General features: G+C 37.5%; 1 protein-coding gene across 7 annotated transcripts; it reads right to left on the reverse strand.

Annotated features, from left to right (window-relative positions):
* Positions 1–1081: 1081 nt before the first annotated feature.
* On the reverse strand, positions 1082–25690 carry LOC128102848 (zinc finger protein 518A-like). 7 transcript variants are annotated; one of them, XM_052726737.1, is made up of 6 exons: positions 25584–25690; positions 23164–23243; positions 9508–9655; positions 7679–7760; positions 7415–7568; positions 1082–7295 (listed from the first exon to the last, which is right to left on the reverse strand). In XM_052726737.1, exon 6 carries the CDS (start codon positions 7168–7170, stop codon positions 2710–2712), a length of 4461 nt encoding a protein of 1486 aa, XP_052582697.1. In that variant the 5' UTR covers positions 7171–7295; positions 7415–7568; positions 7679–7760; positions 9508–9655; positions 23164–23243; positions 25584–25690; the 3' UTR covers positions 1082–2709. The 7 variants fall into 7 exon arrangements, with proteins under 7 accessions (XP_052582697.1, XP_052582698.1, XP_052582696.1 ...); XM_052726738.1 differs by adding an exon at positions 24684–24731 and having other exon boundaries at positions 1082–7568; positions 25584–25667; XM_052726736.1 differs by lacking the exon at positions 7415–7568.
* Between the last annotated feature and the right edge of the window lie 279 nt (positions 25691–25969).

The raw sequence follows: 25969 nt of genomic DNA on the forward strand, positions 1-25969 counted from the left end.
CAGAATCTTTGCTTATGTAGCTAGATGTTGGGGAAGGAGTTACAGTCAGGGCCATGCTGAGAAAAATGCAGTCAGCGAAGTTTAATACAGATAGTTGTCCACTGAGAAATTACCTATTTCTTAGACTAGTTTTTCCTGTAGATGAGTCATGCAGATTACTTTGTGCCCTTTTTGTTTAGGAATCCAACTCTAAGTGTACATCTTAAAATTTTCAGGATATGAAAGCCAATGATCTTCAATTAATAAGCTTGCTCTAATATTAATATTTTCATTTTGCTCTCTCTTAAAAAGAAAACATCTCATATGTATGGGTATTTTGCCTGATTGTACATCTATTCACATGCATGCAGTGTCCTTGGAGGCTAGGAGAGGGAGTCAGAACTCATGAAACTTGAGTTACAAGGGATTGTGAGCCAACACATGGGTGCTGGGACCTGAAGCTGGGTCCTCTTTAAGAGCAGCAAGAGCTCTTAACCCCTGAGCCTCTCTCCAGCCCCTGAAATACATTTTGAATGTTACAAGACTGTCAGGGTAGCCTCTTCTCTCCTATTCACAGATGTTAACATATGTTATTTATGGACCTATCTGTAACAACAAAGTTCAACTCTACTGCTACTAAGGTGCTGAAGATCAAAAGCATTTCCCAGCAGAGCCAAGGATAAGTTACCACAAATGTGACCTTTCTCAAAGTTCATCTATAATTTTGGAAGAAAGAAGAAAAGTCCCATATTTATTCTGTAGTCTTCCGACATTAGAGAGAAGGGGAGCTACTTCCCATTAGAATTTCCATTAGGTTTTAGCTCAGTCAAAAACAAAATAAAGAACTCTCATGTAAACACAAGCTTAAGTTTAATTGAAAACCTTCATTAACAACAAACAAGGAAATTAACAATGCTTACCATTCTTTAAACATCTGTACATTATTAATATATACTGTGCATTTCCAATCAACTCCACCCAGGCTCAATTCAAGAAACACAATTTTAACAGGTTTTATACAAAAAATACTTCACTAAGAAAGTAGATAAACTGCACAAAAACAGTACAAGTATAATGTGCATAGCAATATAGCTTTATGGCTTTGTTTAAATCAAAACTATCATGGGAATGGGCCCACTTAGGACCTACTGTTACAGTTGACATATGTAAACTGTTTACATCATTTTTAGGCACTTGCTAACAATAGTGTTTAATCCCTGAAAAAAATAAAATGTATGTCCCCAAATAAAAAAAAAGTCAGAAATAAAAAAACAAGAAAATAACATGGGTACAGTCTTCTTTTTAAATCACCCACATTTATTAATGCATGCACAGAACTGAAAGAAAATAATTTTGTGTCATAAACTTTCTGTGCAAATTTACATAATCAAGTACAAAAATATGTACATTTTTGTTATATACAAAAAAGAAGCCCTGAAGTTTTGATCCAATCAATGAAAATGTCATAATATGTATAGTAACAACAAAAAATTACACTGTACATCATTTGTTAATAGAACTCCATTATCCAATGAGGAAAAAAAAATTGATACAAATGTGTTTGGTAAAGTTAAAATCAATGGATTGTTAGGAAAATGTCCGTTTTGAAAGTGTTGGGCATGTCTCTTAGGAATTTTTCTTAAAGTTTTATGAATTGCTCTGAGTCCATCATTAATGCTTGCTTCTCTATTTTCAAATGCCAACTATTAATATGATTATGGGTCTTATTGGTCATCCTGAAAAGTTACTAATGAAAATGGTCTGACCTAATGAAGAAGTGTTTAGGTAAGAACAGTAATTAAACACAAGCAAAAATATGATCTGCTTTGCTAATCTTGCTTCAAAATATTATCTTTGTAAAAATAAACTTTTTGAATTTTCAAGAAAAGCCATTCCCTTTGAAGTGTTTCTATGTTCTTTCTGTTCATTTTGAAGGGATGCCAATCAAGGAAGAAAAGCCATTTGGTTATGGGCACTGCTAATCAGATAAGCACAGTTCTGTACAAGGGGATCACTGGAGAACAGAACCAAACTCAGGAAAATGTTGACTTTCAAATGGATTTTAGAGAAAGTTTCTCCCTCCTCTGGAGACTGCCCCATTTACTGCAATGGTTGAGACAGTCACAGAAAAAAGAGAATCATTTTGGGAGGGTATTCCAATCTAACACAGGGCAGAGCAACAGGATTTACTTGCCCAAAACTCTTCAAGCATTATTTCATGTTTAACTACAGTCCAGTAAGATGTAGCTTCAAAGGAATGTAATACCATTCAAATGAACTGTAACATAATAGAAAATAACTTTTTCCAAGTTCAGTCCATCTTCACAAGTAGTAAACTCATGTATGAAAGAGTTCTACATCTCCAGAGAAACTCATCTGTCAGATCTATAAGGCTGGTGGGAGAAGACAGGGAATGGGGCTATCCACCATTACCCTCTACTCCGTCTCTGAACCCAATTGGGAAAACTCTTATCAAAACTTTCCTTAGTCCTACCTTCCCACAGATTCATCTTTAGACAACTAAATCAAGGTCTATGCTAATTACTTTCTTTCGAAACACGTATAACTGTAGCATTTTCAAGTACCACACATAAAGCTTTTGTTCTTCCACAGAAAATAATCAACTCTTAAAATGTTCAAAAACTATATTGATGTAGAAAATGCCTAAATTATGGTAATTTAGCCCATTTTTTTTCTTCTTAAGTATCTTTCCTTGGCAATCACAGTAAGTTATTCTAACATATTCCAATCCCGAGTAGCTTCCACTAAATGTCTCTGCCCATGGCCAGCCCACACATCCTGATTGTCAAAAACTCTACCACAGAACCAGCAGTTAAACTTAGCTTTCAAGACATCTTCAGAGGTAGTTTTTACAATCTGGTAATTATTTTTGCTTGTCTTTTTGAGTGTTAGTTTTAGCACAAATCTTTCCTTCACAGAATTAACAGGCTTAAGCATTTTGTGTCTCTTGGAAAAGTCATTGTCAGTTGTTTCAGAAGTGTTATAATAAACTGGTTTCAGTAAAGCATTAATAGTTGTTTGTGACAATGAAACCTTCAGTACACGTCCATTAAACTTCGCAATAGTTTTCATTACACGTTCTACTTCTGGGGCATCTGCATCAGGATGGTTCAAAACCACAACTGGTTGGTTTCTCCGAGGACATTTCACCAGCTGTTTGGAATTAAAAGGGAAAAGTCTCAAAGTTCTACCTGAATCCTTTGAAAGCCTGGGTCTGCTAAATCCGTATGTTTCCTGGACATCTTCAGCATTAGCCTTTTCTCTACACTTTCTATGCAATGTCAACTTTTTTCTTGGAGGTTCTTGGTAATTATCAATGTACTTTCGTTTACAGCTTCTGTTTCTAGATACAATAGTGGTTTCAGAATCTTGACTTATACGAGTCTTAATTTTTGCAAACTTATTTTTACAAGTCTTTCTTTTATTGAAATTTGTCTCAACTGTACAATTCGCTTTACACCTTAATACTCTTGTCTCTGAATGCTCACTGATACATACTGGTTCCTCAGAAGACTCTGGGCATGTTGCAGTAGAAGGAAGGACAATTTCATTTGCTGGCATCAAACCATCTGAGACTGGTAAGGCATCTCTAGAAGATTCTGGCTCTTTCTGCTCTCCAAGACCTGCTAGTTTAGATGGTACATTCTCTTTCTGGAATGAAGATGCAGAGTTGCTAACTGAAAGATTATTAGCAGCACTCACATTTAAAACAGGATTAAAAATTTTTACCAGTATTTTCTGTGGTGCTCCTTCAGGTCTCTTTGGCTGAATACGTTGGTAAGGACCATTTCTGATTAACTTACGCTTAAGAGGTTCAGTGTTATTTGGCATCATACACTTAAAAAACACAGCTTGTTTACCATCAGGCATGAGGGTATACAGAGACGCTTTGGGCAAGTTTTCATTCTGTTGCTTTCCTGTATTCAAGATATTCATCTTAGGGCCCTGCTGCTCAGGTAGAATGTTAGGAAAATGAACAGCTCTCACTGAAGAACCTACTGATGTTTTAATAATGTAAGGACCCTTCAATGGCCATGTATTCTCTGGGCAACTTTTGATGTTCGTACAACTGCCAACACTGGAACAAAGTACAGGTTTAAGACAGTTATTGTTTTGTTCTACTTTCAGAAGAGGCATTTTGCAAGGTTCTGTAGTTATAGTTCCATAACTTTGAACATTCTCAGTTTTGACAGTGGGAACACCTTCAGGTTTCCCATTATTAAGTGTCAAAAGCATTCCACGTTTCTTGTTTACAAGGAGAGAAGCAGGTACACTCTGTGTGTTAACCAAAGGAAGTGGTCTTCCAGAAAAGACATGGAATCCAGGTTTGTTAGCAATATGCAGTGGTATAATAAAACCTTTTGGAGTTTGAAAAAACACAGGACTTTTCTGGTCCGAGGTTAGAAATGGATTCTGAATATACACAGGACCTGAATTTTGTGTGGTGGTTCGGAGTTTGTCTTTTACAAGCTGCTGTGTTATTATTGCATCTGACTGAGTCTTAAGTAATGTGACCATACTTGGAATTTTAGTGGTCACCTCGGAATCTCTCACATCTTGTAATACTGACACCACTTGTTTTTCTTGTCCATTACATCTTAAATTCGGTTCATTTGTAGGCATACTAACACCTACAGTGGGAGATGGAACTGGGAAGATGTCTTGTACTTGCAAGTCTTTTGAAGATTCTACTATCATTTCTTCTTCCTCAACCTTTTTAAATGTTTGGTCACAATCGAGTGGAAGGTTTTTACTGGGAATGTTATTAGAGTCTTCCTTTGTATCAGATTTTGGTTTTAATATATCTTGGAGTAACTGGTTTACTTCTGGTGGCAAAAATTCTGAAGCCTGCTGGCTCTGGAGAGAGAAAACAGATGTGATTCTAGGCATCATGGGGGAGCCAGCACTGGGAAGGTCATTCCATTTAGTTTCTTCAGTCACACTTAATAAATTTTGGTTTTCATTAGTGAAGAGGCTTTGTTTATCAAAGTTTTGTCTTTCTTCTAAATCACATGGTTCTTCAATTTCAGCTTTCGTCTTTAAAGTTCCATCTTTACCATTTAATAGACTGACAGATGTTATCGGGCTATCTGAGTTGGAGCTCTCACTTTTCGGTAGTGGTGAAAGTGTATCACTATCACTAGTTGATTCCTGAGTAACTGTTCTGTTCGAAGGGTCCCTCTGAAGGTTTTCAAACACTGCTGTTCTTGAAAACCTACGACGCTTATTATCCACCTTTGAGTAATTATGAAAAGGTAAAGATCCTTGGTCGGAGAACTCAAAATAGCTGGATGATTCATCAGGTAACTCAGAGCTGACATAATTAATGCAATAGTTATGCATATCTCCACAACTGTATGCATTTGGCTTAGTGGTAAGGTTGACTTTATCTGGACTTTTAATGGTGGTGGTATCTAATGCATCTGGATGACTCTGAGTGGTATGATTTTCCCACAAGTCAACATTATCACTTGATTCAACTTTTGTGGTTAAACTCACTGATGCAGTAACTGATTCTGATGTTGTTGGCAAAGAAGATAAACTTTTACTGTTATCCACCGTCTGAAGTATATCATTCTTTTCAGATATGAAAGCGATTTCTTTTTCAGAAATTTCTTTCCTGGAAAGCACAGGAGACGAATGTGAAAGTGGAGCTGCTTTCACAAAATCTGTGTCAGTCACCTCAGTAGTTACTCCAGTTGCAAATCCAGTGTTGTCCGAAGCCTGGGGTGCCAAATTAGCTGTACTATCCTTTTCTGTGTCTGGTTGTAAGGCTGGTGCAGGTGAATTCTGTTTACTAATAGGCAACAATTTTATTACAATATGCTGTCTCCCATCTACCAACTTGAAACTCATAAACTTAGCACTGTAATTAGCAGGAATTGTTATCTTATTATTTCTCACCAGTAACACTGAAGGCCCTTGTAGACCACTCTTCAAGAAACTTGAAGTAGCATTTGCTCCCTCGTCAGCTTTATTCTGTTGCCCAGTGGAGAGCGGAGTTGACTTTTCTGAGTCTGTGGGTTTATCACCATTCTCACAGTGCAGTCTTTCACCCCTTTCTTCAGTTAATTGCTCTTGACTCTGGTCTTCACATTTAGTCTGTGTTTTGTTCACTGTATTAAACGCTTGAGCATTTTTTCCTATACTTTCATCATTCCCATTGGTAACTGTTTTACGTTTCCAAAATGTCTTTGTTGGACCTATTTTGTATCTTTTGAGTATTAGTTGAAGTCCTGTTGTAGTCGTTGCCACTCTTTTATCATACGGGTCTTTCTCCAGTTTTTCTTTTGCATATAAGTGTTCTTTATGCAAAGTTATAACATGTCTGACGAGTTGGTCTTTATGAACGGCACCATAGCTACAGTAGTGACAAGTGAAGGGAAGAGAACCAGAGTGGACACGAAGGTGCTTCTGAAGCTCTCCCTTGGTAAAGCAGAGGTGACGGCATTTTCCACATTTATAATGCATTTCTTTATGTCTGTGAATGTGCTGAACAAATGTGCCGACGTCCTGGGTGAAGAATCTACACTCCTCACACTGAAAATTACCATTAACACAATGTTTAGATGTGAAGTGTTTTGTCAAGTCCAATAAAGTATATGAACGCTCACTGTTACAAATGTCACATTTTACAAAAGTGTTCCTATGGGTTTTTCGGTGTTGTTTAAATATCTGGAAGTCATTTGCTGAAAAACTGCACATTTCACAAGGAAACGAAGGTAACTCACCATGATGCCACATTTCAAAGTGTTTCTGCAAATCGTTCGGACTATACTGAGTACTGTCTTGGCATTTTAAACAACTGAAGTTGAGTATTTTTGCAGACATGTTTACACTCTCTTCTTCAGCTCGTTCAGATTTACAAAGCAGTACACACTCCTCAGCACAGCTTACAGTTTTCACACTGATAGATTTCCGTGCAGTCTGTGGTTTACTCTGAAATAATATTCTGTACTTTTCAACTTCATGTTTCATTAAGATTTCATTTGGAATATTTATCTTGGGCAAACTGATGTTCACATTTTTTAGCTCGTAATGAAAATTAGTTTCTGAAATTTTTGGTGTAGGTATTGATTCGATGGTATCTGCTATCTCATTTGTTGTATCAATTTTTTCCAAAACAGTTTGTTTTTCATCACAAAATAGCTGTGTCTGTTCAAATGGCATGATTTAAAAAAAAATTCAGTTTCTTTTGTTCTGAAAACTTGTGAAGTTATTTGTGACTTAAACACAAAACAATACTGAGCTGCAACATCTTCAAAATAACCAGGATTTCCCTCAAATCAATTCACCTAGAATTAAACAAAGAATTGAAATTTTAAAATTCAAAGTAAATTTCTTATGTCTAAGTTTATTCTGACTCAACAAAGCAGAAATTCTAATCAAGCACATATACTAAAACCACGAAGACCTGATCTGTTAAGAACTCCCAGGTTTAGAGGAGGCTTCATCTAGCAATAGAAGCAATTAGCTTCTGGTATCTCTCCTTCACTTAGCTTCATGGTCAGGCTCTAGATGATGCCAAGATGACTATTCAAGTTCAGTTAGCAGCCTTCAAGGTACAACTTAATAAAAAAAAAAATTATCACTCCTCCAAAAGCAGGACATAGTCTTGGCCCCAATTTTCTTAAGTGTCATTCCCTACAGTAAGACACATTTCTATGAATGACCATACCTGATTTACAGGCCACTCATGGAGCCAGAGGCATAGAACACCATCAAGCATGAACTGACATTAAGGACTAGAGGATGCTTCCCTAGAAGAAAATCGGAGCATTATTACCAGATAGTAGGAATGAACAAGATAAAAGGAAAAGCAGCATACACACACGAGGTTTTCTATTTGTTCTTGCATAAATGGAGTATTACATAAGACTTTAACATCTTAACTTCTTTCCAAGAACACAAATGCAAACAGATCTAAGTTCCCTCTTCCAATGGCTACAGAACATCTCAGAGTGGATGTATTGTAGCCTATTTCTTACTGCTGGTGGAACTTAACTCCTACTCTTTCGCTGTTACAAAGGCTGCTATAGGCCCTGACCAGGGAACAAGATCTAGAAGGACACATTAAGCTGAACTGCTCGTGACTAGGTGACTTTGTTCTTGTGTTTTGTTTCTTGTAATGCACATATTAAAAAAATAAATAAATAAAAGCTCCTTTTAAAAGCTAAAAACAAACAAGTAAAAAAACAAAGACAGCTACAGTAACTATTATTCATGTCACATTTATACATATATTTCTGAAAGATATCTAGATATACATTTGTTTTCATTCTAATGTTCACTTTTGCAGTTCTAAAAATTCCTTATATCCAACAAAATTTAAAACCTATACTGGAAATATTATGAAAGAATTACAGACTTAATTTTTCTAATATATAGTTGTATTTCTTTTTTGTGCTTCTCTCTGAACAGAAGACAAAGTGTTCTATGAATAACATCAGAGGTAAATGTGTATTTATCTTTTCTTCATATATTAAAAGGGATTTAAATTGAAATGACTATTGGTTGCAAATGACAAAATACTAAAAACTCAAAACATAAAGAAGTAAAAAAACTATGTAAGCAAACTTCCTATCAACTATTTTGTTGCATTATATTTAAATTTCCAAGCAAGATTTTCAATAATGGTTATCAACAAGGACAATTGTCATCAAAGTCACTATTTGATCTGATAAGCCCATTTAGGAAAGCAAACTAAGTTATTGACTCATAAATTTTTGAAATAGTGAACCTAGAATTAGATCTTTAAAACTTTAGTATTACCAAAAAGGGTGTGTGTGTGTGTGTGTGTGTGTGTGTGTGTGTGTGTGTGTGTGTATAAAACAGTGAAGGTCATATGAAGGGCAGGTGGTCCTAAAAGAAGAAAAGCTACTGAAATTGACTAGAACTATTGGAAAGCCGGGATATTGGGATGTCTAAATGAATGCTCTCTTTCATCCACATGGAACTTAAAGATGATTCAATAATGACTAGCTAGGGAAATGCTTAATTTACAAATAAGAAATGCCCTTCGCTTTTGATGTAGAGTTTACTACATCACAATGGATAATAAAACTATAGGTTTTCTTCCCTCTACCAACTGACCACTGAAATAACAAAAAGACTTAATAGAGAAAAAATTTTAAAGGTCTAGAAACAAACAAACAAAACTCCACAAACATACTATAAAACATTTGACAGGAAATGGCCTGGTGAGAAAGACAAATGCTGACCTACTAACAACCATCATTTTAAAAAATTTGTTTGTTTGTGACACTGGGTCTAGCTGTATTGCCCAAGCTGGCCTCAAATTCCCGGGCTCAAGCAATTTTCCCATCTCAGCTAGAGAGCTACTAGCTGGGACTACCAGCTTAAGCATAACATTCAGATGCAAACTACCTTTTTGAAAGAGGAAGAAGTCCATTAGGAGACACTCATTCAACCAATATTTAATGAATATCAATTACACCCTAGGTAAGGAAGTGACAAAATTTTGCCCCCTCTATCTACTAACCATACCTTGGGAAAGATGGAGACTTGAATGGAAGATCAGATTGGAGCTCTTTGGGTGACAGAAGGCTCAGCTCAGGATGACATGTAAGAGGACAGGAATCGGAGTTTCCAGCTGAGTTCAGAAGCCAAGAAGAATAGGAACTGCTAGTATCAACTGTCAGGAGAGCTGTAAAGGGAAAATTATTATTGAACACAAATGAACCTTGCTATACTAACAGCTATCTACCTCTGCCTAGTACCATCTTTTCTTAAGTTATGCCTATGTCACCTTCTAATTCAAAAACTGAGAAATCTTATTTTATCTCATCTCAACTAGTGATGTCATTAGAAAAGTTAAGCAGGAGATGGACATAGTGGTGCATGCCTTTAGTCCCATCACTGGGAGGCAGAGGGATCTCTTTGAGTTTGAGGCCAGTCTGGGGCATATAGTGAGTTCCAGGCTGCTCAGAGATACACAGTAGAGTCAAAGAAAAAAAGAAAAACAATAAACAAACTAAAAAGATATATACAAATAACTAGATAAAGTGACGGGTAGGTGGGAGGAAGGAGGGAAAGAAACAATTTAAATATTCAGAGAAACTTCTTTTTATCTTTCTCTTACCCAGAGGTGACTATAAAGTTATGCCATTTAAAAAAAAAAAACAAAAAAACAAAGAAAACTTCTTTTTTTTTTTTTTTTTGGTTTTTTCGAGACAGGGTTTCTCTGTGTAGCTTTGCGCCTTTTCCTGGAACTCACTTGGTAGCCCAGGCTGGCCTCGAACTCACAGAGATCCACCTGCCTCTGCCTCCCGAGTGCTGGGATTAAAGGCGTGTGCCACCACCGCCCGGCTAAGAAAACTTCTTTTAAAGATCTTGTAATAAAATAGCTCCTCCGTATCCCCGACCTCATCAGGGGCAGGGAACCCACCCCCCAGGTAGATGCCTAAAACCAGAAGTACCTAAATCCTGTATATATAGTTATCGTCTTACATACACCTACGATGAAGTTTAACTTATTACTATATGTAAGTTAGACAGACAGAGTAAAAGATTAACAATAATAAAATAGGATAATATGCATAATAAAAAGTACGTAACTGTATTATATTCATCATCCTTCTGGTGTGATGAAAGTCTGATGATACAATGCTCCCAAACCAAGATAAATGATACAGACACTGTAGTATAGCACTGAGCTACTACACTGAGAAATATGATGCCATGAACATCAAGTTGACAACTAAGATACCTCCCAAGTGACTAGCAGGCAGGTAGCATATACAATGTGGGTAGGCTGGAGAAAAATAACTCATATCCCAGGATGTACAGAAATAAGACTTCAGCACACCACTCAGAGTAGCATGCAATTACAACATATGAACTGATTATTTCTGGACTTTTCTATTCACCATCTTCAGAGTATCACTGTCTGTTGAAAATGGGAGAATTCTATGGTTGGCAATCGCAATGAGATTCAAGGTTACAGAAAGAAAAAACTGGCTAATGTTATATGAGAGAACAAAGTAAATGAGAAAAATAATTTTGAAGTCAAAAGAAAAAAATTACAGTAATTTTTCTTAAAAAAGAGATTTGAATTTTTAAAATCAAAGTTCCTCCAAATGTTAGGCAAATTACTAGTAGGAAGAGACTATAAAACTCAACACCTACAACTTATCTAGTAAAAGATTTTAGTTTAAAAGACAAAATAAAATTATATCCAAATATGGTATAGGAGTTATCTTAAATGGGATTAAAGTTTTCATTAACTGCATCAACTAATTAGATAGCTATACCCAACACCAATACTAGCCAGTGGTAAATGCTGAGATATGGAATATGGAATAGAAATTTATGGAGTTTTCAGGGCAAAGGAGAAACCCAAGACTGCATTCTATATCCAATAAAAACTCTCAAGTGAGTAGAAATGTACAAAGATCAGAGACTATATAATAAAATCTGCAACATAGAAGTAAATATAACCGGGCGGTGGTGGCGCACGCCTTTAATCCCTGCACTCGGGAGGCAGAGGCAGGCGGATCTCTGTGAGTTCAAGGCCAGCCTGGTCTACAGAGAGAGTTCCAGGAAAGGCGCAAAGCAACACAGAGAAACCCTGTCTCGAAAAACCAAAAAAAAAAAAAAAAAAAACAAAAACAGAAGCAAATATAAACAGCATTACTAGTATAATTAGGGAAGCAGAAAAGAAACACATACAACATCAAATACGTAAGAAGTTCTTATGGAAAAAATTAACAGTGAGTTCCCATTGCAGAGATTATAAAAAGAAAATATTAGATGCTGGAAAGCAAATAGGCAATAAATGACCAAGAGCACTTAATCTCTGACCAATGGCTGATAAAGTTAAGAACTGATCCATCTTACACTCTGAATTTTCAGAAGACCCAGGAATTGCAGCACCAAGCAGGTAGGAAAGCTGAAGTAAAGTGAAATTTGAAGACACAAACTGTAATTTTTTTTAATGTAAAAACTAAGAGGCACATCCATCATATTAGTATGCAAACTTGCTTTAGCCTTTGCTAAGTTATAAAATTATATGTGTACCAGATAATTGTTTTAAACCAAGTTTTTATGATTCATTATCAATAAATATTTTATTTGTATATCTATTTTATAAGCCTATTTACCAATAGTTACATAAAAATTTCTCGGGCAAAAGGGGGTCAATGAGTGGAAAAAATTTAAGAAGCCTGTATTAGATAGAATACTAATTTTTGTTTGTTTATCTGATTGTTTTGAGACATAGTCCTGGTTGTCCTGGAACTCACTACATAGACCAGGCTGGCCTCCAATTCATAGAGATCTATGCCTCTGCTTCCCCAATTCTAAGATTAAAGGTGTGTATCACCATGCCCAGCATAATACTGTTTTGGGTTTTTTTAGGAGTGGGGTAAAAAGGAGAGGGAATGATGCAGATTAAACCCAGGGCCTTATACTTGCTAGGTAAGTGCTCTAGGTACAAACACATCTCAACATATTCCTTAAGAAAGTCCTGAAATTTGATCTGACAAAGTTTTATTTAAAAGATTTAATGCTATCTTTAAGAGTGTGGATTTTGATATTTCAGAGAATTTGAACAATGACCTAGAATACTGTCTACCATGTCATATTCTCTGTACTAGTTAACTAACCATAATAACCTTTTCCTTAAACTGATATATTCTGTGTCCTCTTCTGGCGCCACAGGTACCGAATGCATATAGTGCACATACACACATGCAAGCAAAACACTCATACACATTAAAAATAAATTTTTAAAAGGATATACCTTACAAAAAGAGTATGTATAAATATCACCCAAACATAGGTTAATAAGAATATGATAGCCAGGCAGTGCTGGCACACATCTTTAATCCCAGCATTTGGAAGGCAGAGGCAGGTGATCGAGTTCAAGTTCAAAGCCAGCCTCATCTACAGAGCGAGTTCCATGACAGCCAGGGCTACAGTGAAATCCTGTCTTGAAAAATCAAAAAGAATATGATGAAGTAAATTATAAAATATCAACAAGAAAACATTATACAGAAGACAGAAAAATGTGTGATTGAACTGGGAAAGATAGTTTGTATAACATTTTTAATTTAAAAAAGGAAGTTGTACATTAAATCATACCATGTATTTTCAAGTTAGGAGGAAAGGTCATCATTTGTATGACAGGAAAAAGAACCTAAAAGGCAAATAAATCTATAGAAAGACACTCACCAAGCGACTGATAGCAGATGAATTTTTTCAATGACAGCATGTCCTGTACACTAAAACACACCCATCAGCAGACTCTTCAGCCCCCTAAGTATGTAGATGGCAACCAAAGGGCAACACGACTACTACAAGCCTTTAGGGACATAGGTATATGTAGTCTTGCCCTTGAATTCTGGAACTCCTCAATCTTTAAAGTCTCTCTTTTGCCTTAAGCCAACTCATACTGCTTCCAGTAAATGTAACTAAAGGCTCACACTTAGGACATATAATGGACAAACCAATGTTAAATGTACTTGTTTCACAAAAAGGTATGCTTTCTGAAAAACCTTTGAAGAACAATAGGACTTAAACATACAAGAAAGATTGAAAAGGCAATCTAGACGGAAGAACAAGAAACATGAGAAGCATTTTTCTCCAAAGGTACTGCAGAATCGAGCTCAAAGAGACTGCCTAAGAGAAGGCTAAAGAAGAACAAGACTACAGACGACAACCATGAACTTATATGCAATGTCATCAGAGCATGGCTAGTCAATAAGGAGAAAATGTAAGAGTAGCATTTCCAAAATAGTAATAGATGGCACTAGAAAACAAGGTAAACTGAAGAGTAAAAAATACAGGGAAAAAAATCAAAAGAGTAAAGTAACAAAATAAGATTGGGTAATAGTAGCGCACATCCATAATTCCAGCACTTAAGAGGCAGAGGCAAGAGGATTATGATTTCATGGGTGGCCATTACACAGCAAGACCTTATCTCAAAAAGCAGTAATAATTTTTTAAAAAGTCAGAAACCAGGAAAGAAGCAATGTTGGCACAGGTTAGAAATCAAACAGTGGGTCAAAGACTGAGAAATTCTACAGCAAAATGCCAAGGGTGAGGCGATCCCAAAAGAGTGAGAATCACAAGGTACCATTCCTAGAATGAGTCTTGCTTCCTACAACACAGCAAAGAGCAAAGAGACTCTGCAGAGCCTAAGAATGAAAAACTGTGGTCAATCATAGAGTCCAGTTAATAAAAAATAACAAATAACAGAAAGACCTACAGTTTTAATCTTAGCAGTGCTTGTGACTGAGCACACAGCTCTGTAACCTCACAGTGCAGATCAGAAAGCTAGTAATTATCATGACGTTTTTCTTTATAACTACTGCATTCCTTAACAATAATTCAATCTGTTTTCTGTAGTGATAGCTAAGTGCAAACAGACATACGAACACAAGTGACTGAAGAAAACAAAACAAAACAAAAAGCAGCATTAAGATAGAAAAAAATGACTAATTATTCTGCCTAAGACTAGAAAAACAAAAATAAAAGCGACAACAAAAACCTTGTCTATTTCTTTAAAAGCAGATCTTACATTAATATCCTCAAAATACTGTCTTTTTATGATTTGGAAAAAAGTACCTGAAGCTTTCTTTCTTTCTTTTTTTTCAGTAGTCAGGTAAAAATTTTAAAATGCCTACCTAAGGAACTCAGACTATCGTACTATAACAAGGAAAGGTTTTGTAATATAAATATAAAACTAACTAGAGCCTGCTTATTTCCAATCAATGTGACCTGAATAAGCAAATTAAATACAAAAAATAAGAAATAGATTAACATAACATTTTGTCTTCATATACATAAAGTATATGTGATTGATCTAGTATTGATCTAGAAATGCCAAAATTTTAGTGCATATATGACAACATACCATTCAACAAGGCAGCTATAAAGGACTTTAAAATTGAAGTACAGGTGCAGTTCTTTGTTCGGGGAACTTTGTATCTTCTGAAACTCTGATTCCTCACTATGCTCAATACATTTACCTTTGTTCAGACTGTTTCTTTTCAACCAAGCATCCCATCATCCTCTTTCCCTCTATCTAAATTAAAACTGGTCAAACACCCTTTCAAATTCTACCTCCTCAGTACAGAACTTCTACACATTAATCTCTTCTTAGAATATTCGTATAAAGAGTAGCCACTGCTCACCAGTTTACTGCAATCTTTGAAGTTATGTTTTGTTTTTTTTTTTTTACTTCCCCAGATGATTTACAAACTTCTCAAACAAGTTCAAGGCTCTACTTCCTATTTCTCATTCTGCACAAAACCCAAGAAGACTGGGAACACATGCATCTAATACATTTTTAAATGATTCATTCTTTTCAATTCCTGTATCTGACTCTCTAGGATTTCAGATGAAATCATTTTATAACAAACTTTAGAGATCATGTGAACTTGCTTTACAATAATCTTGAGTTTAGTTTAAAATATTAAAAATCAGAAATATAATCTTAATATGTAATACCATAAAACTAATGGTATAAAAATGAAACAAATGATCACTCAATACAGTATGTGATGAATAAAGACTAATCTTTGATGCCTTTCTTCTGTACATTATGGTTGTGATTGAGAATTGGCAAATATTAAGATTTTTAAATGTAGGAGGCCAGAGAAGAGGCTCAAAAGACAAATTGCTATTTGATTGGGAAAACATGTATGATCACATAATTCATCCCCCTCAGCTTCCTCAAAACAATATAAACTGTTTTTCTTCATATGTTTTTCTATGGTTAGAATTTCCACTCCCAAGAATTCTCCATCTTGGTACACAGTACCAAAATCCATCCTATGATCCAACACGTAATCAAGTAATTATCCTTTCTCTTACTAAATATTGTCTTAGTCACTGTTCTGTAGCTGTGAAGAAACACCATGACCAAGGCAAGTCTTGTAAAAGAAAGCATTTAGTATTTAATTGGGGCTTGCTTACAGTTTCCGAGGTTTAGTCCACTGTCATCACGCTGGGGAGCATGGTGGCACACACGGCGCTAGAGCAGTAGCTGACACATCCTGATCCACAGGCACATAGAAAGACAGAGAGTGCACACACACCCCTGGGCTTTTGAAACTTCAAAGCCCAGACTCAGTGATACATTTCCTCCAACAAGGATACCTCCTAATCCTTCTACATCTTCTCAAATAGTGCCACTCTCTGATGACTAAACATTCAAATATATGAGCATACTGGGGCTGCTCTTATTCAAAAGCCACCACAACCTCATAACCCTCAAGTAATATTAATCTATTCTATCTTCAAAATGTATCTTGTATCCTCACTCCCTTTCTCTCGATATTCAATGTCATCACCTTAGTCCAGCCACTGTCAGCTCTAACTTGAGGGAAAGTAACAGTCTTCTTAAGTGGCATCCATGCTTCCTTCCCATCTATCACATTCTTCTAAATACATTCTCTAGGGCTGGAGAAATGGCTCAGCTGGTATGGGCAATAGTTGCTCTTCCCGAGGACCAGGTTTCAATTCCTAGCACTCACATGGCAGCTCACAACCATCTGGAAGTTTAGTCCCAGGGGATCTTCTCCCTACCATGGGCACTACACAAGTGGTGCAAAGATACACATGCAGGCAAAACACCATGCAAATAAAATAATATAATATTAAAATAAAAGTAAAATGCATTCTCCAAGCAGGAGTCAAATAATCTACTAATATAAGTCACAATGTTCCCTAACTTAAACCTTAAGTCCATTGGGCTGATCTCAGGATACTACATAATAGGATACTATAGCCAGGCAGTGGTGGTGCACACCTTTAATCCCAGCACTCAGGAGACAAAGGCAGGCAGATCTCTGTGAGTTCGAGGACAGCCTGGTCTACACAGTGGGTTACAGGACAGCCAGGGCTACACAGAGAACCCACACAGCAATATATATACCCACATGCAGACACATACACACCTATACATAATTTAAAACTATTAAAAACAAATCTTTATTTGTGATTATTAAAAAAGGAAACCACACCTTATCCTTATCGCCTCTCTTCACTTTCATCTCACACCACATTTGCCATCTGTAAACACACTCTAGCAAGCCACCATGGTCTCCTAACTCCTTAGATATTCCTTTCTTCACTTTGCCTCTGCATTTGTTACTCCCTGCTTGAACTATTCTATCTCAAAGGGCTACATTCATTTCATCTTCTGGTTGAGCTCAAATGTACCCACTTCAGCAAAGCCTTCTCTTAACCTACAAATCACCCCCCTTCTCAACAAGAAATAAAAACTCTATTTTATGTCTTTTTGAAATTAAAAGATCTCTTTTATGGCTTTCATTAGGCTTTTACAATGTATTGGCAACATTTTAACTATCTGCCAATTTATATATTCTAATTCTACACTATGGTGTGAACTAAATAAGGACTGTACCTATAATGTTCTTTGCTGCTCCATCAACATAGTGCCCCAGAACAGTACTAGTCTTTTCCTCTAAAGTACAATAGGGGTACTCCTGATACAATAGGGGGGCAGATAAAAATCCCTCCCCTTGTGGAGCTAATATTCTACTGTTTAGAGAATGAAGAATACTGATACTCTATTCAACGGGAGCAAGAGCAGATAAAACAATGGAGAAAGGAAGAACCAGAGTGTTATTATTTTAACACAGTATCAGGAAAATCTCACTCAAAAGTTCTTATGGGGTCCTGGGGTGTAGCTCAGTGATATTTACTTGTCTAGCACTGTCTATAAGGCTTTGAGTTCGATCCTCAGCACTGCCAAAAGAAGAGTTAAGTTAAAAGTAGAGACGGCCACCGGTGTGGCAGCACTTGCTTTGAGTTCCTGGACTCAGGAAGCAGACAGGTGGACCTCTGTATGAGACCAGCCTTAGTTCTTGGCCAGCCAGTGATACACAGTACAACCCTGCCTCTAAATAATGAACAAAAAGAAAGGAGAAGTTGAGAGAGCTGGCATTCTCAGTAAAGAAATAGTAAGTGCCAGGATCCTGAGTATGCAGCATGCCTAACATATTTGGATATATCAGTATCACTGGATCAGAAAGCATGAAAGGCCAAGTAATATAAAATCAAAGATATAATTTGGGGACAGAAATAGGGCCTGAAGGTATAAGCAATTTGGTTTTACTCTGAATGAGACAGGAAGCTACTTCAGATGGGACATGAACTGAACTGTTATTTTTGTTTCTCCCTTCAAAGTGCCTTGGCCATGCTAGGCAAGTATACTCCAACTAATCTACATTCCCCAGCCCTTGAATTGCTTTTAAAAGAGACCATCTGAGTTATTATATAAAAAAACAGAAGATTTGGGAGAGATATGGAAGTTATTAAGGGACCAATTTAAAGTTATTATAATTATCTTGTACAAGATGATAGTGACATAGCAAAATCTAGAAGGCATAGTTGGGTTCTGAATTGATTTTGAAGAAAGCACCTACAGAATTTATTGACCTATCTTCTCTGACATAAAGAGATCTATCAAAAGCAACTAAAACTTCCAAATCCAGTAACTGAAAGAACTATGCTCTACTGTAAGCCATACGTATTCTAATATAATTAGAATGTATGTCAAACATTTACTGAGATTAAAAAAAAAAAAAGCTGTAGAAATAGCAAGGAAGTGTATCAAAAGGTCAATTATACCCACGCACCATTCCGGACATCTGACATTGAAGTGGAATTGTGTGGTGATATTGTGTTCCCCAAAATATTGTGCACCCCAATAAACTTATCTGGGGTCAGAGAACAGAAGAGCCACTAGATACAGAGGCCAGAAAATGGTGGCACACACACCTTTAATCCCAGCATTCCAAAGGCAAAGATTCATTCGGATCTCTGTAAGTTCAAAGCCACACTGGAAACAGACAGGCATGGTGACTCATGCCTTTAATCCCAGAAGTTATGGCAGAAAGCAGAAAGGTATATAAGGCATGAATACCAGGAACTAGAGCCTGGTTAAGCTTTTAGGCTTTTGAGCAGTTCAGCTGAGATTCATTTAGATGCGAACTCAGAGGCTTCCAGTCTGAGGAAACAGGATCAGCTGAAGAACTGGCAATGTGAGGTGGCTGTGGCTTGTTCCGTTTCTCTAATCTTTCAGCTTTAACCCAATACCTGGCTCCGGGTTTGATTTTATTAATAAGACCTTTTAAGATTTGTGCTACAGAATTGTATAATGAGTACTGCATGAAATATCCAGAGTTCTAGTTAAAAGATAAAATTTCAGTGGTCACCACGATATAACTGTGGTTGTATTTATGTACTTAGGACACAATTAAATCACCAAAGCATAAATAAAAAGAAAAGTTCAAAGCCCAAAGTCTCAAGATATAACAGTATTGCTGGGCAGTGGTGGCGCATGCCTTTAATCCCAGCAAAGGCAGGCGGATCTCTATGAGTTCGAGGCCAGTCCGGTCTACATAGCGGGTTCCAGAATAGCCAGGGCTACACAGAGAAACTGTTGGGGGTGGAAAGAAAAGAAAAAATAAGTGACAGTATTTAGGAGGAAAAGATGAATAGTAAGTGAGGTAAAAAAGGAACATCCACTGAGACTAAAGCTACATGAGAATGTGGTATTTGTTATTTATTTCTCAGCATTATTTACCAGGTGCGAGAAAACGAGGTACAACGGAACCCACTATAAGAGTTTTTATTAGAGAAGGGAAAGGGTGGAGGTGGGTAGGCCTACAGAAAAGAAAGGTGTGGGAGTGGGTGAGTTGAAGGGGTGGGGAGGGGATGCGCTACCTCTGGTGAGAGAGAGAGAGAGAGAGAGAGAGAGAGAGAGAGAGAGAGAGAGAGAGAGAGAGCGAGCGCGCGAGCAGGGAGCAGGCAAAGTCTGCTTTTATAGGTCACCTCATGGATGAGTGTATGTGCTTATGTAGCTTTGCCACACATGTGCATAGATTACGTGATCACATTGCCGAGCAGATTACATGACCAAGCAGGGCACATAAGGCCCTGGAGTGTGTAAGCATTTTGCCTGACTGCTGACAGCGCATGTGCAGTCATGTGACTCCAGAAGTGGCTAGGAATAACAGTATTCTAAAAGCAAGGTGAAGAAAATGAGATTAATCAATTCTATTAAATGAGATAAGACAGAAATTACTACTGGTTTTAAGGTCACCATCACCAGCAACAATGGCTAGGATAGTTTTTGAAGGAGTTAATAGAGACGCTAGAACAGTATATATAGATTTAAGAGAAAAATGGGACAACTCTTTCAGAGAGTTTACCACAAAAGATCTACAGGTAGAATTGAAGTGTCTGTTTTTTTTTTTTTTAATAAGCAAAACTATAGTATGAATGAATATTTATGAAAATGATCTGATAGAATTTTTTTAAGCTGAAGATAGAAGAACAATGTAGGAGCAATGCCCTGGGTAGATCAGAAGGGATGGAGTTGAGAGTAAATCAAAATCATCCTTAGGAAACAACAGACCACTCATCTACAGTAACTGCAGGGGATGGCACAGATGCTAGCCGCCGGACAAATCTGTGAGAGCTTGTGGAACACAATGTCCATCAAGTTACCACCACAGAGGCTGACAAACCACAAACTGTAGATGTAACCGTCTTGTTAAATAAGAAACACAGAGCCAATGCAGAGATGAAAGCCCAAGAGGTCTGAGCAATAGCTAAGAGCTAAAAACCTTACCCTTCACAGCTGCTGCTGTCCTCCTCAGCAAGAGACCTACTTCCTGTGTGTTTGTCCTTTTCATTGACTTTCTATTCTGCCTTCTCATTGGTTGTAAACCCAACCACATGACCTCCTCGTCACTGCCCGTCTGTACAGACCTCCAGGTCTTCTATGGTTGGTACTGAGATTAAAGGTATGTGTCTCCATGTTGGCTGTATCCTTGAACACACAGAGATCTGCCTAGCTCTGCCTCCCAAGTGCTGGGATTAAAGGCGTGCACCACCACTGCCCAGCTTCTGCTATGGCTTGCTATTAGCTCTGACCCCCAGGCAACTTTATTTATTAACATACGAATAAAATCACATTTCAGTACAAATAAAATATCACCATAACAAACTATCAGATAAACTTCGTCAACAGCCTGTTTCATAAATTTCCCTGAAACACAAGCTATGTCTGTTCACCTACATATTGTCTATGACTACTTTTCATATGACAATGACAGCTGATAGCAGTAACAGAAGCCATATGGCCCACAAAATCTAAGATGTTTTCTGTTTGTTTATAAGAAAAGTTTGCAAACACAGGTACACTTGAACTATTATATCTTAAATGTGAAGGTACATAATCTGGCTATGAGGAAAGAATACATGATCCTAGACAACACCAGCATCTAACAAGCAAGCGACTCATTAACTTTTATGTCCTTCCTAGTACAAGACAAGTGCTCACTGTGTAGCCCTGGCTACCTGGAGCACACTCTGTAGACCAGGCTGTCCTGGGAACTCACAGAGAACCTCCTGACTCTGCCTTCTGAGTGCTGGGATCAAAGGCGTGTCCCAGCATGCCCTTCAGGAGATTCATTCTACAAGTAATCAAATATTTAAGTTCATTCCTTATCCTGTCTATCAAACTGTTTCGTTATCTACTGCCACATCACTTTGACTAGTTTTATCTCTAAAAGTATAGTTTTAGTCTGTTACTAAAGGATCTCTCAAAAAAGGGTGAGGTAAGAAAAAAAAATCAGTTATATTTAAGAAACAGAATTGCATTTCAAGTTAATTATGACCATTTGTTTACTGAGAGTCTGAGAACTAAATGCAGAGCCTGACACATGCTACACAAACACTCTACTACAGAGCTATAGCCCTAGCCCGATGACCTTTCATTTTAAATTTTCAAGATAGACACAATAAGGCTTTTACCACAATGGATAACTTCATACCATTTAGGTATACTTTATATTTAACATCAACAAAATGGCATTAATAACTGTCTATAGAGCTAATATTTATTTTTATCTATTATTACTTCTTGAAATGAGACACCTGTGAAGCCTAAGCTTTCAAACTCAAATACAGTCTATTTTTCTGACACTCATGTAGCAATACCAATTCATAGCATCAATTCTGCAACATGTATAATCCAAATTATTTTAGTATGTAATCATACTGCAATTTCTTATTTACTTCACTTCATGCGATGCTTTTACTACTCATGATGTCACTTTTTCTACACAGTACACATCAAACGCAATTTTGAAAATTCTCTACATTCATCATTATTTTACTAAGGAACAAAGTACCATGCAAATCTGGCAAGGTGTCAAACATGTTATATAAAAAGAAGTTACTCAAGGAAGGACCATAAATGATATCTTGGTATCTCAACTCAACTTTGTTGTTCTACTCAATATAGCTGTCAGACAATGTCTAAATAAATAAAAATTTATGCCTTTGTGAAAAAAGGCCCTAAAAATAACGAAATCTATTGATAGAGTTATGGAAGAACATGGTTATGATTACCAAGTAATGTAAAATAGTATAATCAACTTCAGCTAATTTAGTATATACTTAATGCATTTGGAGAGGAGAATTAAAAGATATTGTGGTACCCACTTTAAAGACATCACGACCTAACTAACACAAACAAATGGCACATATCTTTGTGTCAAGAGTAGATTAAACCATGTTTTTGTACAAGGGCACAATATTTTCCACTACAATTTTATACCTCTTAGAATTTGTGGGCAGTTTTTGCCATTCTTTTTGTCTATATCAGGTTATTCAGATATTTATCCTAGGAAACCAGTCATAATTCTTTAGTGATTCTTCACTACCTTTTCAAACAAAGTAGATATCATTAATTATAATGTAAATATATATTACTGTCTTTCTTTAGGTGCATTGAGTAGTACCTGCTAAACTAAAGCATAGACTCTGGCCATTTATAGAGCTTTGAAACACGTTTCTACCATGTTTATCTTTATTGGTCATTATCTAGAAGCCCTTAGTACTACCTCTGTATTTACTGTTACTGTGACATATTACAAAACATTAAATAAACTATGAAACCCAAATTACTTTTTGCTTACATTAAAATGAAAACTTCTGTAGAAGTCCCTTCTATTCTGGTCAAAAATAAAACACTAAGGTCTCTTAGAAAATTCACATACATATAACCATTCAGTTTATTTAATCCAGTACTAAAACATGTGAACTTACTACTTGATAGACTTATCTACTCTAGTACTCCAATCCTTATCATACCTTTCTCCCAGGAACAAAGGCACACAACTTAATGCTTGGACAATGCCATAATCAGGTACAGTGATCAAAAGAGATGATATCTGGAAAATGAAAAAATCAAGATTTTAAAATTCTGACTGCAAAAGTAAAATCTCCTTTGTCAATTACACTTCATATTTAACTTAGGCATATTAAGTTTGTCTTTAAGATCCTCTGTACTTAGGCATAAGCATATCATTGATATCCAGTGATAACATGTCATAACTTGTATAACACAAAAGTCACAACTCAAAGTGTACAAAGTTATCTAATGCATTAGTATCATTTAATACAATAAAAAGAAAACTGTTCTTGCCCCACCCAAATCAGAAAAACAGAACGAGTACTGCATCCGATTCTGAACCACTTATGTGACCACTACAAAAGCATCTTATGATGTTCAGTGCTGGTATCTAACATCCCATGAAAATTGTTCACCATGTGAAGCCAGTATGAATAAATTCATAGTCCACAAATGAGAGCAGACAACAATAATTTGAAACTTTGTAATAACCCTTTTCTTCTGCTTACTGCAAAAAACCTTTTACTAGAACACCTGAAGAAATGCAGGATTCAAACTTTGCATTTAAAAAAAAAAAGGAAAATAGGAAGACTGGTCATATTTAAGTGCTCTATAGGGCACAATGCTTCAGTGAGAACAATCCCAAACAACTGCAAAAAGCAGCAATAAAAGTACATTAAAAGGGCATTGTGGCACTGTATGGTATTTTTTAAATCAAACTATATTTAGATAAAAAAAAAAATTCCTTATTCAGAATATTTCAAAATACAGCAGCTTTTGGAATCACAGTATACTATTTCCAGAAAAGATACAGGAAGATATGAAGTACAGGAAGATATGAAGTATGCAAAGACAAAATCCTCGGGTTAAAAGTTTATATACTATGAGATTACACAGTAGATATTCATTGTAATTGCTGCCCGTTTATCCTTTCAAACACCAGACACATAATGTTTTGAATTGGTAATCATAATTTGGCAAAAAAAAGAAAGAAAGAAAACAATAAGGTCTATGTGATTACCCACCCCATAGAATGCCAATACCCCAAAAGTGTTCATATGAGCTGCCTTTTATGAATTTCTCAAAAAAAAAAAATACAGTTTTGCTGAAGGATAATAAACCCATCTGCACAGAGTTGCAGGAATAACTTTAAAAAGTGTTAGGGAATTCTAGTGAGTCACCTTAAATGTTCTCTATTCACTCTGACCATACTAGAGCACACTCAAGTCAGATCTGTTTTGCTAGAAAAAGAGCAATTCAATTAGTATTAATAAAGAGTGCCTAAAAAGTAGACTTTCAAATTAATGACGCTCCTACCACGATTTGAGTTATTTTCACATTGCATCCCTGAGATAATTACAGACAGTTCAACATTCTCATGAATTCCTTAAAAAATTGACTTTTCCCCCATTTTCAAGACTTGAAAAAATAATTCACCAACCCTAAATGCCCCAAATTTAAACCTAAAGAGAAAACTAACCCTTAACTTTTGCTTTCTAAACTTCGAAGCTCCATCTGTTCCATTGGTCTAGAGAAGAGTTAAAACACATTATCATATATGCATTCAGCCCATATACTTTGAATTACCAAAGCCATCTACTCAGAGACTACACACTTAACAAAGAGGACACCATGTTAAGAACAGATTCAAGATGGACCCTACAAGTAAAAAAGGCAGTTACAAAGAAATCCATCTGCCACTGGGTGTGGTTGGGAGGGAGTCTGCAAAGAGGACCACTTTTTTGCCCAACTCTGAAGAGGGCGCGGAGTGCGTGCGCCAGAGAGTGGGGAGTCTCTGCAAGGAGCAGCCCCCAATAGCCATAGACTGGGCCCATAGTAGAGATGCCGTCGAGGCGGGCCACAGCGAACCTACAGCTCGAGGGGTGCGGGCTGAGGGACGCCCATCCTGTCTCCACCAGCCGCGGAACCCGACTAGCGACGGCTTCGCGCACCAAACGCCCCGTGTCGCCCCCAAACGCCGCGCCCGATCCGCCCCTTTCCCCGGAGTTCCGCTGCCCCTCGGGCGCGCGGAAGTATACTGTCGCCGCGCTCGCGCCCAAGTCCGAGGCTCTCAGACTGTGGGGAGTGGACACAGACAAACTTACAGCAAGCCCGAGCTGAGACGAGAATGGCCAGCTCTCACAGCTGGCAAAAGCCCGGGGTTAAAAACCACTGGCTTCTCTAGAAAAACTTTGCAGCAAGTTGGGCGGAAGCGCTGAATGGACGGGACTATTTAACATGAGCTTCCTATCACAAGAGGCGGATCCCTAGACCTTTGGGGTAGCCCTGACAGCCCTCAAACTCTCCCTTTGCCCCTTGCTGTCCTTCTGTGCGTCCCGACATCCTAACCGGTCTTGGCGGCTCCGCACACAGGGAATACCTGTCGTGGTCCCCATTGCCTGCGAGTCCCAGATGGCGGCCATTACCCGTCCATCCGGGTATTGCCGGAAAGCCGAGCGCCGCGCTGCCGGCAGCGCACGCTGCGGCGGAGGGATCCGCGCTGCACCTGAGGCGAGCGGAAGAGAACGGCGGCCGGAAGGGCCCGCGCCTCAGCCGCACGAGAGTAGGCCATGGCGCCGAGTCCACGGGTGAACTCGCAGGAAGGCGCCCCCCAGGGTCCTCCCTCACTCCCCGCCCTGTGCTCCCCAGCCGCGGGCATCCTACTGCCGGTGGAAGAGCGGGAAACGGCCACTCTGTGCTCTCTCCAAGGAGACACCAGAAGCTGGGTGCGCTTGGCAAGCCTTGGCTGACAGGAAATGGCCTCCA

Source organism: Peromyscus californicus, unplaced genomic scaffold (assembly GCF_007827085.1).
Source record: "Peromyscus californicus insignis strain IS unplaced genomic scaffold, ASM782708v3 Scaffold_82__1_contigs__length_181997, whole genome shotgun sequence".
Classification (NCBI taxonomy): Eukaryota; Metazoa; Chordata; class Mammalia; order Rodentia; family Cricetidae; genus Peromyscus; species Peromyscus californicus.

Excerpts from the sequence above, each read along its gene's own strand:
- LOC128102848 (XM_052726736.1), bottom strand. The coding sequence starts at position 7,170 with ATGCCATTTGAACAGACACAGCTATTTTGTGATGAAAAACAAACTGTT.